Source organism: Haemaphysalis longicornis, unplaced genomic scaffold (assembly GCF_048455015.1).
Source record: "Haemaphysalis longicornis isolate Haplotype H1 unplaced genomic scaffold, Haemaphysalis longicornis Haplotype H1 scaffold_8, whole genome shotgun sequence".
Classification (NCBI taxonomy): Eukaryota; Metazoa; Arthropoda; class Arachnida; order Ixodida; family Ixodidae; genus Haemaphysalis; species Haemaphysalis longicornis.
The window spans coordinates 70,224,310-70,240,028 of NW_027526445.1; the positions used below are offsets into that span (position 1 = coordinate 70,224,310).

Consider the following 15,719-nt stretch of genomic DNA (forward strand, 5'->3'; position numbering starts at 1 on the left):
AGCAGGAGTGATGCAAACTTGCATACTTACAGCCGCGCGACATAAAGTACTTCACGGTACAAAAATAAAATCACCACATAACAGGCTTGCGTGGGACGTGTGTACTCGGGTTACATGAGCGACACAAGAGCGGTATCGAAATATAATCCAGGTTTCATTCACAACACGAAGTGGAAAAGCATGATATGAGGATTTAAAACCTGCACATGTGACCACGCAATCTTTACTACAAACAGGGAGTGGCAGCTGATAAGAATGCATCAGCCGCTGCAATGATGGTGACATCATGGGGTAGTTCATTCCAATCGGAAATCGTTCGTGAAATGAAGGAATATCTCCGAGAATTTCTTTTTGCAGCGCCACTACTGTGGTGTTATTATGCTTGTGCCGAGTTTTTCGCGATGTATTGTACTCCATGTAATTGCTAAAGGCGAGTCCTGAGTGTCCATTGACTACGTTATACAGGAATTTTATGCGATGTAGCTTTCTACGGGAGTCTAATGTGGGAAGACCGTATCTATTACGAAGATCAGTGACTGAAACGTGTCTACTGTACGCGTGGTAAATAAACCGAAGGGACTTATTTTGGATTCGTTAAAGCAAGTGTGTGAGGATTCCATACAACATCAGCATGTTGGAACAATGGGCGTACCCATGAAGTGAAACGACTAGTTTTTGTTTTGCTGGTACAGTGTCTCATGCGATGCCTTAGAACCACAATCGCCGTAGTGCTGCTGATGTTATACCTTCGATATGTGTTTTCCAGCTCAAACTAAAAGTGATTCTCAGCCCAAGGTATTTGTATTGGTTAACGGTTGTTATATCAGTGTTCTTTAACATGTCCGTGAATTCCGAAGTTTTTTTGCGTGGTATGGTCATCTTGACGCACTTTGCTGTGTTGAGGCTCATTTTCCACGAGTTACACTATGCTGTAATGGCCGACAAGTATTTAATTAGGGTGGCGTGATCTGTTCTTGATTGAATAGGCAGGTACGCAACGCAGTCATCCGCGAAAAACGACACCGTAAAGAAGATTCGGAGGACATATCGTTTAAATAAACTAAAAATAAAAGTGCTCCTAAGACGGAGCCCTGCAGTACCACGGAATGCACGCGAGCAGAAGCAGAATTTCTATGGGCTATCTGAATGAGCTGGTATCGGTGGAATAGATAAGAATCAAGCCATCAAAGAATTCTTTCATTGGTTAGGATTCGGCGAATTTTAAACGTCAATTGAGAATGAGAAACTCGGTCGAAAGCTTTTTGGAAGTCTAAAAAAACGCATCAATTTGTCCACCTTTATCAAGTGTTTTCAGAAAGTCATCAGTATTGTGAATTAACTATGTGTTGGTTGAAATGCCTTGCCGGAAACCGTGTCGATTGGTTTAAAAAAAGGTGGGTACTCTCCAAAAGAGAACTTAAGTGTTTGAAAAGGAAGTGTTTCATAACTTTGCCGGCTGTACAAGAGAATGAAAAGGGGCGGTAGCTTTTCACGTCATATTTGTCACCGGATTTATGAATGAGTACCAATTTGCCCTTCTTCCAATCTACTGGAACTTCTCCTTGCAACAGGCTTTCCTAAATATTAAGCCTAAGTATTTGGAACACCACCCGGCATACCGATAAAGAAAAGCATTAGGTATTTCATCCGGCTCACCCGATTTTCTTGTGTCCAGACGAAGGAGAGCTGAGAAGATGCCCTCCTATGTTATGATCATGTCTAGCAGTTCGATATTCTTTTGCATAGAAATCAGGAGGGGTGACCTGTTCGCACAAAGACCGAAGAGAATGAACCGTTCAATGCTGTCGCTATGCAGCTGGGATCAGTCACGTTCATGTCCTTGATTTTAGTTTTTGATACATTCTCTTTTTTCTCGGAGAGGTGCTTTCAAAGTTTTCTTGGGTTTGTAGAGAGAAAGCTATGCATTTTTACGTTGAAGAGATGACCTTTTGAGCTTTTAATCTTGTTAAGCAGTTGTGTCTAACGCCTCCATCGAGTCGTAGCTTGGATACACCGGTTCATACATAACGTTCAGGAACAAGAACAAGTTTAGGGGACACTTGACGGCTGAAGAAGTTGGAAAGACCGAGCTTTACTGCATTCAGATCACGCAATCAGCAGGTTTTCCGGAAGAACTATATTGTGTAAAGAACGGGCTTCATCTACCACCAACCTCATTTGTAAAAGCAGTGAACCTGTTTATTCATGATCAACGACTCTGCGGGAACGAGGAAGACTGCATTCCAGCCCTGAAGACTACAGCGACAAACAGTCTGGTGTTATTCCTCACAAGGTTTTTACGCTGAACTGCTTGTACGATCAACCCACACGAAGTTAGGTCATGCTGGTCTCTGAAACTCTGGTTCAGCGGCGAGAAAGATACATCATGATGAAAGGATGGCAAGTCAAGAAATCGCTTCACGCCTGCGTGACATGTAAACTGTTTTCTTGAAGAGCATGTGTTTAGAATGAAGCACCTTTACCCAAGGACCGAGTCATAGAAACTACTCCTTTCGAAACCTGTGGAGCAGACTTTGCTGGTCCACTCTACGTAAAGACAACATCGTCAGACAACCGGACGTACGTCGTTCTTTTTCCGTGCGCACTAATTAGAGCGATTCATCTCGAGCTGATACCAGACATGACATCAGAGAGTTTCATTTGCGCTAGGCGCCGTTTCGTTTCGAGACGCGGACTCGAGAGCGGTTGTTTTCTGGGCAGTGCCTTTAAGTACTCGGTTTTCTGTGGCCCTGCCCTCGTAGTGGGGTAGGGGCTTCACTTTCGTTGTCTCTGCCATAGCTGACAGTTCATCTTGGGGCGTGAGAAGAGCTTCCTTCAATATCATGAACGAGTTGTTGATTTCCTCGGTGGGTATTTTATATTCACTTGATATGCAATGACAGTCTCATCATGGTCACAGATGTCGGAAACACAGTCCCACTTGTCTTTTAAAGACGGCTCTGTATTGCCTGGCTCAGTTGTCCTTACTTTTTTCCGGGTTTTGCCGTCGTGTAGACTTGCATTGTCGCTGTTGTAAAATCTTTTTTTGCATGCAGCCATCTGGACATGTCACGACTCTATGCTCTGAGGAGGGTTCAAGCATATTAGTCGCCAATACTTCAATGGTTTCACCTATTGAAGCTATCTCCTCTTGCAGGGTGTGTTCGCCTATTGCTGATAAAGCCGGCATACATTGCGGCGTTTCTTGCCGGGTTACTTCTCGCTGCTGGTGTGGAGTTTGCAGTGTAACGGCGTGTTCAGTTCTGATCAAGGAATGCACAGTTGCATGCCGTATTTCAACAGCCGTTTCAGCCGACTGGTCATTCACAGAGGCGCATGTCGTCGTTGGACCTGGGGATGTAGCAAACTTGAAGATTTTTGGGTTTGATTACCTATTACTGGAACCTCCGTCGATGTTTTGAAGTCGTAGGCTACACGCGAGTTCCGGTCTGCTCCCCAGGCTCTTTACTCCCGCTCGTGTGACTCGACTCATATTTTTGTATCTGCTGCCTTCTTTCTTCTTTTACGAGCTCTGGGTCCTGAGGGGCATGTGCTTTTCTTCCGTCAAGTCATTGTTCGAGGTAGCGAATAACTCTATACTCTTCTTTAACGGACTGTACAGCATCGTCCTGTAGGCCATCGATTCGTGCTCCGCATGCACGGGCTAACAGCGTCTCGCTGATTGCAGCAGGTCGGCCGGCACTGTGCCTGGGCCTGGCAATCGAAACAGCGGCCCCGACGACTTTCATTTTGCCTAATGGGGGCGTCACGGCGGCGATAATCTTCTCATTAAATTCAAGAAGGCTTTTTTGGGCCAGTAGAAGCCAGTTCACCTGCTTCGACGCCTCCTTCTCGCTTCGGGGTGAGCAATGCGGTCGATGAATTGAATCGCGCTCCATCGCTCACCTCGACGTATCGCTTGATGTCCCGGGTTTCGACACAATGTGGAATAACATCCAGGGAGGCCCGGGGGAGGCCGCCGTCGATAGAAAGCGAATGTATCGACATTATGTACAGGGAACTGTTCATCTATGCACCCATCTCGTCGCCTCGCCTGATCGTCTTCTTCTTCTTCGTCTATGTCTGTTGAGCTAGGTACCTACATCGTCTTCGTCAGATGCAAAAGTTCCAACAGGCCTTGTTATATTTGGCTTGCAAAATCTACCAAATGCGTTATCTCGCTGCAGTGCAGGCCTTTCGTCATAGTGAAGCGTCTGTACCACATAAATAGAAATTTCCGGGACACTTGAAGAAGAATAGAAGAATAGCCCTGCAAAATTGCCACTAACTTGCTTCTTTATATTTAGAGAAAATCGCGCAACAATTATTTACTTCTTTATTTAAAGATAGTGCTGTCCCATGACTGGGACTTTTCAGGAGAAGGTACAGAAAAATCAAACAAGAAAATAGAAGCAAACAGTGCGCACAGATGTTTTTCGAATAACGCATCAAATAACACAAAATTCTTCTCGCACTTTAGAGTTTCTTTTACGCAAAGCACCATCCAGCTTGTTCCACAGTTCCACGAAACACAGAAAGAAAATTTGAAGCTATCCAAACGCGAGCGGAAGGATAAATGTTCAAAGCAGCTGTACTCCGCTTTGCACCCACTGGTACGTCAACGAAATATCATAACCAGCCTATCTACTGCCACTGTAGGGCAAAGGCCTCTCTCATTGTTCTCCATTTATTTCGGTCCTGGACTGACTGCGACCACGCAAACTTCTTGATTTCATCTGCCCATCTAATTTTCTGACGCCCTCTGCCACGATTGCCTTCTCTAGGGATCCAATATGTTACCCTAATGACCAACGGTTTTCTAGTCTTCGTATTACATGCCCTCCCCATGTCAATTTGTTCTCCTTAATTTCTACTTATATGTGATATTAACGCGTTTGTTTCCCGACCCACACGGCTGGCATCTTGTCCTTAATTGTTACACCTACGATCTTCCGTTCTATTGCTAGCTGAGTCGTCCTCAATTTAAGTGGAACACTCTCAGTGAGCCTCCAAGTTTCTGCCCCCTATTTGAGTACTGGTAAGATGAAGCTGCCTAGCCCAATGTTCTTCAGGGGCAGTGGTAGGCTGCCATTTTGTATCTCAGAATTCCTGCCAAATGAACTCCACCCAATTCCTATCCTTTTAATTATCTCTGCCACATGTTCGGTATCAGGGGTCACAGCTTCGCCTAAGTAGATATTTTCCATACCACTTCCACTGCCTCGCCACCTATCTCAAACCGCTGTGCTGTTCTGAGGTTATTGATCATTACTTTAGTTTTCTGCATATTATTTTCAGGCCAACGGTTCTAATCTGTTTCTCCAGTGCGGCTAGCATGCTTTGGAATTCTTCCCTGAGTTACTTAGCAAGGGTACGTCGTCAGGAAATCTGAGGTTGTTGAGGTATTCTTCAATAACCCTAAATCCAACCTGTGCCCTATCCAATCTTCTGAATAATTCTTGTAAACATGCTGTGAATAACATCAGAGGGATTGTGTCTCCTTGTCTTACGGCCTTTCTTATAAGTATTTTACAGCTCTCCTTAAGGAGGATGATCAGAGCTGTGGACCCCTTGCAGATATTCTCTAGTATTCATACATAATGCTCGTGTACACCCTTGTTTCATAATGCCTGAATGACTGCTGAGGTTTAGACCGAGTGAAATGATTTCTCGTAACCTATAAAGCCACATATAGGGGTTGCGTATCATCTGCGCACTTCTCTATTACCTCATTGATCGTGTGAATATATTCCATTGTTGAATAGCCTTTACAAAACCGTTCTTGTTATTGAGTTTGGCTGAAGTCTAAGGTGCGGAAATTCTGTTAGCGATTACCTTGGTACGTACTGTGCACACTACTGACAGTAAGCTGATCGGCCTCTAATTTTTCAAGCACTTCATGTCACCTTTGTTATGAATTAGGATGATGTTCGCGTTCTTCCAAGATTCGGGTACACTCGCGGTGATTAGGCATTGCGTGTACAGGTTTGCCAGTTCTACTACTACAAATTGCCTGTCATCCTTCAAGAGGTCATCGGTTAATGAATCTTCAACAAGTGCTTTGACGCTTGCATTACTAACAAAGCTTTAATTACTTCTGCGGCTGTTACTGGGGGGACGACTATCTCCTCTTAACTACTTTCTTGTTCAGTATTATCCTGGATGTCCCATCTACTATACAGATCTCTGTATAACTGCTTGGCTATTATGACTATTCTGTTTCCATTTGTGATGGCATTGCCACGCTTGTCCCTAACTGCATACATCTGATTGCTCCCCTTGACTAGACACCCCTTCACTGCTTTCAGGCTACCTCCGTTGTTTAATGCATGCTTATATATTATACATCCGTATGTCAGCTGTCTTCCGCCTATTGATTAACTTCGAAAGCTCCGCTAGTTATATTCGTTCAACTTGGGTGGAGACTGTCATACTTTGCCATCCCCCCAATAACTCTTTCGTCTCCTGGGAAAGTTTACCAGTATCCTGTCTAGCCATCGTGTTCCCGAATTCTACTGCAGACTCGCTGATGAGCGCTGTGAAGGATCATCACACGTGAAAGTGGGTTGGCCTGTCTACAGTCTTGCGCAACAAGATATCACTCTTCCCCGTATGGCAATGTTGTAGCGAATGAAGGGACAAGGAGTGACCATGTCAAAACAGAAAATCTGGATCGTAACGACTAAGAAGGAACCTATAGCCTTTTTCTGCACACGTTCAAAGGTGTTTTTATCTTGCTCAAGATGAGGCTACCAAACTACACAGGCGTGCTTGAGCATCGGTCTCAATGGAGTCTTTTGGGCAGGGAACTTGCATTCTTTAGTCGAGCTTTTTAAATCTACGCTTTAAGCAACCAAGTTTCGTTAGAGCTTGAAAACTTATACCATCAACATGTTTGCGAAATTTCAAGCGGGGTGAAAACTTGTCACCGAGATGCTTGAATTCGCTCACATGGGACAGGGTGAACCCGTTACAGTCATAACTGAAACTTAGAGGCTGTTTTGTTTTTTGAGAAAGTGGTAGATACAGTTTTCTTGTAATTTATGGGCATTTATCCGGTGAATCACCAAACGCTGAATAACGTGAATACGTTGTTGAGCACTAGCTCGCCTTTAGAATTAGTAATGGAGTTACAGAGCACACCATCATCGCGATAGTCGTACTTTTACAGGAGTTCCACAGATGACATTGCTAACATCAAACATGGTTAATAAATATAATAAACAAGGGAGGCCCAACCACAGGGCCTTGCGGCACACCGGATGTAATTTCAACACACAATGACTGGGCTTGGTTGAAAGTACCAAATTGAGATCGAGAGCGCAAGGGATTCACAATCCAACCGAGTAATTTGGATTTGTTGATGAAGGAACCAAGTTTAAAAAGGATCGCACTCGAACATGCTCCATAACCTGATTCACTGTTGTAATAGCTGATGTGCGGTGGTGCGCCATTTAAAGAGAGCGATGTCCTTTTTCTGTCTTTTTTTGCTAATACCACCGAAGCTAGTTCAAGCTTAAACAGCTTCACTTGAAATAAATTAGGCCAATTTATATTGTGCGAGAGATAATGAGTTACAAAACATACTCCGCTTGTAGACAATGTTATGTTCGCCCGTGTAAACGGGTATGAAATACCTTCAAAGTTGGAGGTCTCTTTCATCCTTTTTCTCAGCTGCAGCTCTTTTCTTACACCCGTTTTGACACACTTCTTCTTTACGCCCTTTTTCTTAGTTTTCAAGACCCTAATTTGTGGCTTTACACCCTTTTGGGAAAAAGGCGTGGAAATAATGTATACCCTTCTTGATGGGTGTTGAGGCGGCGGGGAATATCTGTTTTACATCCGTTAAAATTCTTTGACTCATTCAAGATAATAACTATCTTGCGACTAACAATAGTTTTTGTAAATCCGCATGCTGATTTGCATTTACTCGCCTTAAAATGCATAATTCCGAATTTAGCGCCAGGTTATCTTATTTTTGCGACACTCCCACCGACTCCATCAAATGACTTTGCTCTGCTGCCTATAAAACAAAGAAGGGCTGATGTATTTCTAATAAGGTATGCACTCGCTGCCCTCATTCATGCCATTACTTTTCTTCTCACTTCATTTGGTGCTCAAGTTTGACTTTTGCGTGTTGAATGCGTGTGTATGTCATGCTGCTCCCGCAATTTATTTTAGTGTGTTGAGCAACCTTACAACCTTTTCAAAGTGTTTACACGACCACCCGTTTAATCCATAAACCCTTTTGTAAGCAAAACACTTTTTAAAGGTGTTCGCCATGGCACAAGATTGTTGCGCCCTTTTCCACCAAAAAGGTTGTAAAAATGTTTAATGTGTAAAAATCACGCCATTTTGCTCTCTTAGCATTGTGCCGCAGTTAGTGGACCCAGACGTCCACAAAAAGACCATACGCGTACATTTCACGTACGTTTGTGCTGGTGTTGAAAGAGGGCTATATCCCGGTATCCGTATTTAAGCCTTGCATATGTGTGTATATAAAGGCTACCGAAGAAAAAGGCCCAACCACTCACGTGAAAAGTAATCAAAGACAGTTGAGAAATTTCTCCCTTACTTTTTGGGGCGGTAATTGTAATACGGTACTCTGTTTCAGTAACCAGTACAAGTGTGCCGCCGAGGAAGCGAATTTCGCATTCATAGGCATCCCGCAAGGGATTGGCCACAGCCAATCGAAATGCCGTTGTCAGTCACCGCATCCTCAGTCAAGCCCCTTAGCCATACAAAGATGTTTTCATGGATATAGCATGCAAAACAGTGTTACAATTTTTCGCTGCGGTGTTCGTTGCCTCGAGTACATGTTAGCGTGAGAAACTCGGCTAAAATATTGTTACGGGGATAAGCAGGCGAGTAAGAGGCGAAGTGGGGTTTATTCGCAGTAATGGCGGTGGTTCACCGGAGAGCGTGCAGCCAACATCGATTCCGCCCGAAAGAAGCGCTTCGTTCCCTTCTTCATCGGCCGTGCAGCTGGCGGGGAGGATTTGCCCGTACAGTGAAGCAGTCCTGACATTTTGTGTAACATTTCCCCCTCCGCAGACGAAACCCCCTGGGAGAGTCATTCAGCAGCGCGCGGGTTGTATGTTTTAAGGCGTGCAACATGTACAAGCTGAGTCTTGCTTGCCCGGCGTCCGGTCGCAGTGAGACGGGAAATGACGTAGGTGACATCGCTGACACGATCCACAACAACAAATGGGCCAGTGTAACGGGACAAAAACTTCGTACACAAACCGCGTTTCCTTAGCGGTGTCCATAGCAACACCAGGTCACCTTTACAAAATGCAATACTGCGGTGGCGAGCGTCGTATCGGTCCTTAGAACGGCGCTGCGAGGACAGTGTACGTAGACGGGCTAATTGGCGGGATTCTTCAGCCAGGCAAAGGGTTTTGGCAATGGATGCCTCGTTGTGCAAGGAAAATGGTAGAATGGTGTCGATAGGCGTCCTAGCTGACCGGGCGTAGACGAGGTAGAAGGGACTGTAGCCGGTGGTTTCGTGCTGGGCGGTGTTGTAAGCGTAGGTGATGAATGGTAGTATTTCATCCCAGTTTCTATGGTCGGAGGAGATGTACATCGAGATCATGTTGATGAGTGTGCGATTCGTGCGTTCCACCAATCCGTTCGTCTGTGGATGGTACGGGGTAGCATGCCGGAACTGCGAAGTACAAAGCCGGAGTAATTCCTCCACAACATCCGCAATAAATTGGCGGCCACGATCACTGATAAGCACACGAGGGGCGCCGTGTCGAAGAATAAGGGCATGCAGCAGGAATACAGACACAGAGGTTGCTGAAGCAGTTGGAACAGCTGCGGTTTCCGCATAACGCGTCAGATGGTCAACACAGACGATAATCCAGCGGTTGCCGCCAGGCGTTCGTGGAAGTGGGCCTACAAGGTCAACCCCAACCTGCTCGAAAGGAGCAGTGGGTGGTTGCACGGGATGAAGAAGACCGGCAGGTATGGCGGCAGGACGCTTGTGACGCTGGCATTCTGTACAGGTGGCGACGTATTTTTCAGTCGTGCGCCGCATGTTGGGCCAGTAAAAGCGCTCTTGGGCGCGGTGTAATGTCCTAGCGTAACCAAGGTGTCCAGACATCAAATCATCGTGCATAGCGCGCAGTACGCAAGAACGCAGACTCTCTGGTACAACCAAAAGAAACCGCGCACCAGATGCTCCGTAGTTTGCCTTGTAAAGCAGGCCGTCCCGAAGAGAAAAGCGATTAGAAGGGGCGGATGCACGAGCGCAGGCGAAGAATGGGGCCAGCTTGGGATCGTTCTGTTGCTCTCGTCGAAAGGTTTCCACGTTGGGAAATTCCTCAGATAGTGGCGCGAGGTAGTCGTCGAAATTGTCCGCGTCGCACGCAGTCGTTGAAAGTGGTAGCCGGGAAAGGCAATCAGCGTCGGTGTGACGGCGGCCGCTTTTGTAGGATATAACGAAGTCGTATTCTTGGAGTCTGAGAGACCAGCGGGCGAGTCGCCCGGATGGATCACGTAGTCCAACCAACCAACACAGAGAATGATGATCCGTGACAATCGTAAAAGGACGTCCGTAAATGTAAGGGCGAAACTTCTGCACAGCGAAGATAACCGCCAAACATTCCTGCTCGGTCACAGTATAGTTTCTTTCTGACTTGCTGAGTGTGCGGCTGGCATAGGCGATGACATGTTGGGCCCCGTGATGCCTCTGCACGAGTACTGCTCCGAGGCCGATGCTGCTGGCATCCGTATGCACTTCCGTCGAAGCCGATGGGTCGAAGTGGCGAAGTATCGGGCCAGAAGTGAGCAAAAACTTAAGTTGGGAAAATGAGTCCTCGCACTCTGGCGTCCAGTTGAAAGGCACATTCTTGTGCAAAAGATAGGACAGAGGAGCAGCCAGCTCTGCAAATTTAGGCACGAACCGGCGGAAATAGGAGCATAGCCCCAAGAAACTTCGAAGGTCACGCACAGACTGGGGCGGCTTGAAATGGCTGACGGCTGCGATCTTCTCCGGGTCAGGCCTAACGCCATGTTTGTCAACTAGATGGCCCAAAACTAGTGCTTGGCGTTCACCGAAGTGGCACTTTTTCGAATTCAACACAAGACCGGCCTTTCCTAGGCAGTTCAGGACAGTGTCAAGGCGTGTGTTATGCTCTTCAAAAGTACGGCCGAACATTACCACATCGTCGAGGTAGCACAAGCAAATCTCCCACTTCAAGCCTCGCAGAATTGTGTCCATGAACCTCTCAAATGTAGCAGGAGCATTACAGAGGCCGAACGGCATGACGTTGAATTCGAAGAGTCCGTCGGGGGTAACAAAAGCCGTTTTCTCTTTGTGGTCTGGATCCATCGGAATTTGCCAGTAACCAGATCTTAGGTCGACTGACGAAAAATACGAAGCAGAGTGCAGGCAGTCGATGACGTCGTCTATTCGTGGTAGTGGGTAGACGTCCTTCTTTGTGATTGCGTTCAGGCGCCTGTAGTCAACACAAAATCGCCAAGAGCCATCCTTCTTCTTTACAAGAATCACCGGTGCTGCCCACGGACTGGCTGATTCCTGCACAACACCCTTTTGCAGCATTTCGTTGACCTGGTCGGCAATAATCCTTCTCTCGCTCGGAGAAACCCGGTAAGGCTTCTGTCGCACTGGCCGGGAGGTTCCGGTATCGATGGTGTGTCGCGAGCGGCACGACGGAATGTCGATCTTGGCGTCTCTTTGCGAGAAGTCAAACACCGATGCATGTCTGCAGAGTACACGAGCTAGTGCCTCCCTCTCGGTAGAAGAAAGACCCTTGTTTATCATTTGCAGGAATGGTCCGTCGAGGGTAGCCGAGCTCCCACCAGAATCACAATTTTCTTCGGTCACTGCTGCCAGGGATACTCTCACATCTTTTTCAAACGCCGCTAGTTTCATTCCCCGCGGCAAAACAGTACCAGCCGCTGAGCAGTTAACGGCCCATATAAGACTGCGCCTACCGTTTACCGAAATCAAACAATGCGGTAACAAAACATCTTTCTTGATGCAGTTTGATGCAATGGGCTCAGCTATAGCGCAAAAGGTAGGCTCACCAGCACCGCGGGCCAATACGGGAACAAGAGACGCTGAGCGGGCGGGCAGAAGCGTGTCTTCGGATACAACCAGAAAGCGTTCTTCGCAGAGAGAAGGCTCCTCCGCGAGTGCTGAATGGAACATGCTGTTTATGGAGAGCTCGCCCGTCGCACAGTCCACCATAGCGCCACATTCACGGAGGAAGTCGATACCGAGAATAACATCATGTGTGGACCTCGGAAGCACTGCAAATTCAGCCTGTAAGTGTTTGCCGGCTAGGAAAACGTCAACCGCACAAATACCGATGGGGCATAATGACTCGCCCCCAACACCTCGAAATATGGCACCACGGTCCCAGCTGAACGTCACTTTAGGCCCAATACGCTCCTTAAAAACCCTACTCATAACGGAAACTGTTGCTCCAGTGTCAACTAAAGCCATCGTCTGTACACCATCAATAAACACTTCCACTTTGTTCTTGACCATAAAGACGGGCAGAGGTATGTTTCCTAGAGACTGTCCGGCGACCTCACCCCCATCGGCCGCGCCGGCTAGTTTCCCGGCGGCGGTGACAAGGGGCGCCGCCGAGGCGACGGGGATTGGCGTTGGCGTAGGGGCGGTGGCGTCAAACTCCTGTCGGAGGCGGGAGAGCCGTTGCGGGGACCATTAAGATGCTGGTTGTTGCCAGTGGGTGGAAATGGTGGCGACCAACGGTTAGGGTTATAATTACTACCCCTAGGCCAGGTAAACCGCGGGCCCGCGCTTGATCCAGGGCTGCGACGCCGGCAAAACCGCGAGATATGACCGGCGACCCCACATCGGTAACAAACAGGTGGCTCGCGAGGAGAGTCGAACCGCCCGGATGGGAATTGGCGACTGGAAGGGCTTGAACGCCGATAGTCGTCCGGGTGGTAGGCGTCCTGTGGACGATGGAAACGGCCTCGTGATTGATAGTAGCGATCTCGTGTCGGGCTAGTATACATGTCACCTCGCCGGTCGTCAACGAAGTCGGCCACGTTGACAGATGGTCGTAACGATTCCACGTGCCTCGGAGGTGCCTCGTGCCGTAAGTCGCTGTTGTGAGATGGGGTCCAGGGACGGGCAACGTCACTGTGTCGGAGCAGCTCTTCACGGACTATTTGCCGTATGGTCGACGCAAGGTCGACAGACGAGTTGACGTCCACGCTGGCGACCGTTGTGACGTTGGGTAGTCGACCAAACTTTGGCGTTATCCGACGCATCTTGAGCGCTTCAAACCTGCGACAGTGTTGGATTACGTCAGAGATGGTGTTCAGGTTGTCCTTACTGATGAGAAAATTAAAAACGTCTTCCGCAATGCCCTTAAGTATATGCCCAACTCTGTCGTCCTCCGGCATCCTAGCGTCGACGACCCGGCACAACTTCAGTATCTCCTCTATGTAGGTCGTGCATGTTTCCCCGGGAACTTGCGCTCTCTGAAGGAGTGTCTGCTCGGCTTTCTTCTTTTTCGCTTCCGAATCACCAAAGGCCTTCCTGATTTCCTCGACGCATTCGTCCCATGTGGTCAACTTTTCCTCGTGGTTTTCAAACCACGTCAACGCTGTCTTGTCCAAGGAGAAAACGACGTTCGCAAGCCGGTCCGCAGCGTTCCAGCGGTTGTACTTGCTCACTCGTTCGTAATGGGTGAGCCATTCATCGACGTCTTCTTCGGGTTTCCCTTCAAACTTCCGCGGCTCCCGTGGCTGCTGCCAGCCGTTGGGCGGTGTCACCGAAGAGTTGCCTTGAGTCGGAGGGGCCATGTCTTCTCGGACGGGCGAGAGGCCAGCTACGCGACGGCTTCGACGAAGATCCAGTGACGCCGTTGTCCGCTGGGATTACCCCGCACCTCCACCAAGACTGTTACGGGGATAAGCAGGCGAGTAAGAGGCGAAGTGGGGTTTATTCGCAGTAATGGCGGTGGTTCACCGGAGAGCGTGCAGCCAACATCGATTCCGCCCGAAAGAAGCGCTTCGTTCCCTTCTTCATCGGCCGTGCAGCTGGCGGGGAGGATTTGCCCGTACAGTGAAGCAGTCCTGACATTTTGTGTAACAATATTATAGGCGGGAATACGAGAACTAAACAGTCATATATTTACGAAGACTACATCACTTTTACAGAAACTATGAATTATCGGTTGAAAGTTTCAAGAATGGTCATCACGCAAATGCTTTGCAAGATTCATTAGCTGATATAGCTGGTCCAAATTGTTTTTGCGACCGTATGAGGGCGCCTACTAGCACGTCGAACCATCACGAGCTTGTACGCAGGCTTGGATATTCACCTATAATGGCGCAGTCTTAAGAGCCACCTTTGGACTTCACTCCATAAAAAAGCTTAGTTTATTTCCGACATTTCAAAACTTTCAGGGGATAGACCATTAATTCGGAGGCGTGTTAACATACAAAGCTAAGCACATTTGCTAAGAATACCTTAGGACAAAAAAGCAGTTGTCGCGGATTGTGAAAGAGAACGCATCAATGTCCAATTCGAAGCCTAAGTGCCAGGTGGTTACCTCGGGTTGCTGGAGGGCTTTGCATTTTCGTACGGTGGGGAACTTTTTGTTATGGTACAGCACAAAAGGGACTGCATCTATGCTACTTATTTGCTAAACTTTGGGCAGATTAAAATAAAACACAATTTTTAATAGGAACTGAGAAGTTCTAAAACAAAAGACGTATACAACAATATGCAAACGTTGCTTTTAATTAGAAGAATAATACCAGCTGTTTATTATTGCACAACGTGCGGCTATAATTATAAATTTTACAACACTGAGTCTATTGGTATAACAAAGTTTGTAATATTTGTAATTTTTGCGTGCACTTTTGGTTGAAGCAATAACTCCTGGCTCCCCTTATCTGAAAGTAATTCGCAGATGTAGCGTAGGGTGATGGTGTCCCGGCGTGCTTTGAATGTAGTTGGTAGTATTGTGTATTCTCGTCGTAAGAACTTGCTCAACATTATTAGTTTCCGAAATCTCCCTACGATACGCCTTGCGGGTGCTAAAATAGCTGGTACCACCAACATTCTTACTATCACTTAAAATTAACACAGTAAATTACTTTTCTAATAAGGTAGACTCTACAGCATAGATGGTAGACTACAAATCGGGGACAATGTTTTCATCCCCCCGAACCCCTGGCCAAAATTGTTCACTTCACGGTGCTTCTAAAATAATGTTCAAGCAGTACGAGAACAATAAGGTGGAAGCAGCAAAGTGTGTAGCAGATATAATTGCCCCTGTTTTTAGTCAGGTAGGTCCCTGCATGCTAATAGTAGGCATTTTCCCCAAAGAACTAGAGATTTCTAGAGTTTCAAGTTTACATAACGACAGTAACTGGAAAGCTTTTGTAATCACAGCCCTATTTATGTCCTTGCAGTATTGCCCACAGTGGCTGAAAATGTGATAGATGATGATACATTTTTGCAACAAAAAGTAATTACGTATGAACAATGCGTTTCTTAAGAAGCAAAAGCATCTTTTTTAAACATCGTGATATAAATGAACCGATAGTAAACCACCCAGAAATGATATTACTCAGTCTGTTTGCTTCTAAATTAAGACAAACCTTTGAATTTGTTAAACATGAGCTTTTGATCCGCACGTTACAATTTTATGTGATAAGTGGGCTATCGCTCGAGCTGATTAGTGATTGCTTTTCTT

The 15,719-nt window shown here is 46.8% G+C and overlaps 1 protein-coding gene across 1 annotated transcript; it reads right to left on the minus strand.

Annotated features, from left to right (window-relative positions):
- Positions 1-12,507: 12,507 nt before the first annotated feature.
- On the minus strand, positions 12,508-13,815 carry LOC144148335 (uncharacterized). Its single transcript, XM_077679884.1, has one exon. It carries the CDS (start codon positions 13,813-13,815, stop codon positions 12,589-12,591), a length of 1,227 nt encoding a protein of 408 aa, XP_077536010.1. The 3' UTR covers positions 12,508-12,588.
- Between the last annotated feature and the right edge of the window lie 1,904 nt (positions 13,816-15,719).

Coding starts and splice junctions, on each gene's coding strand:
- LOC144148335 (XM_077679884.1), bottom strand. CDS start 13,815: ATGGCCCCTCCGACTCAAGGCAACTCTTCGGTGACACCGCCCAACGGC.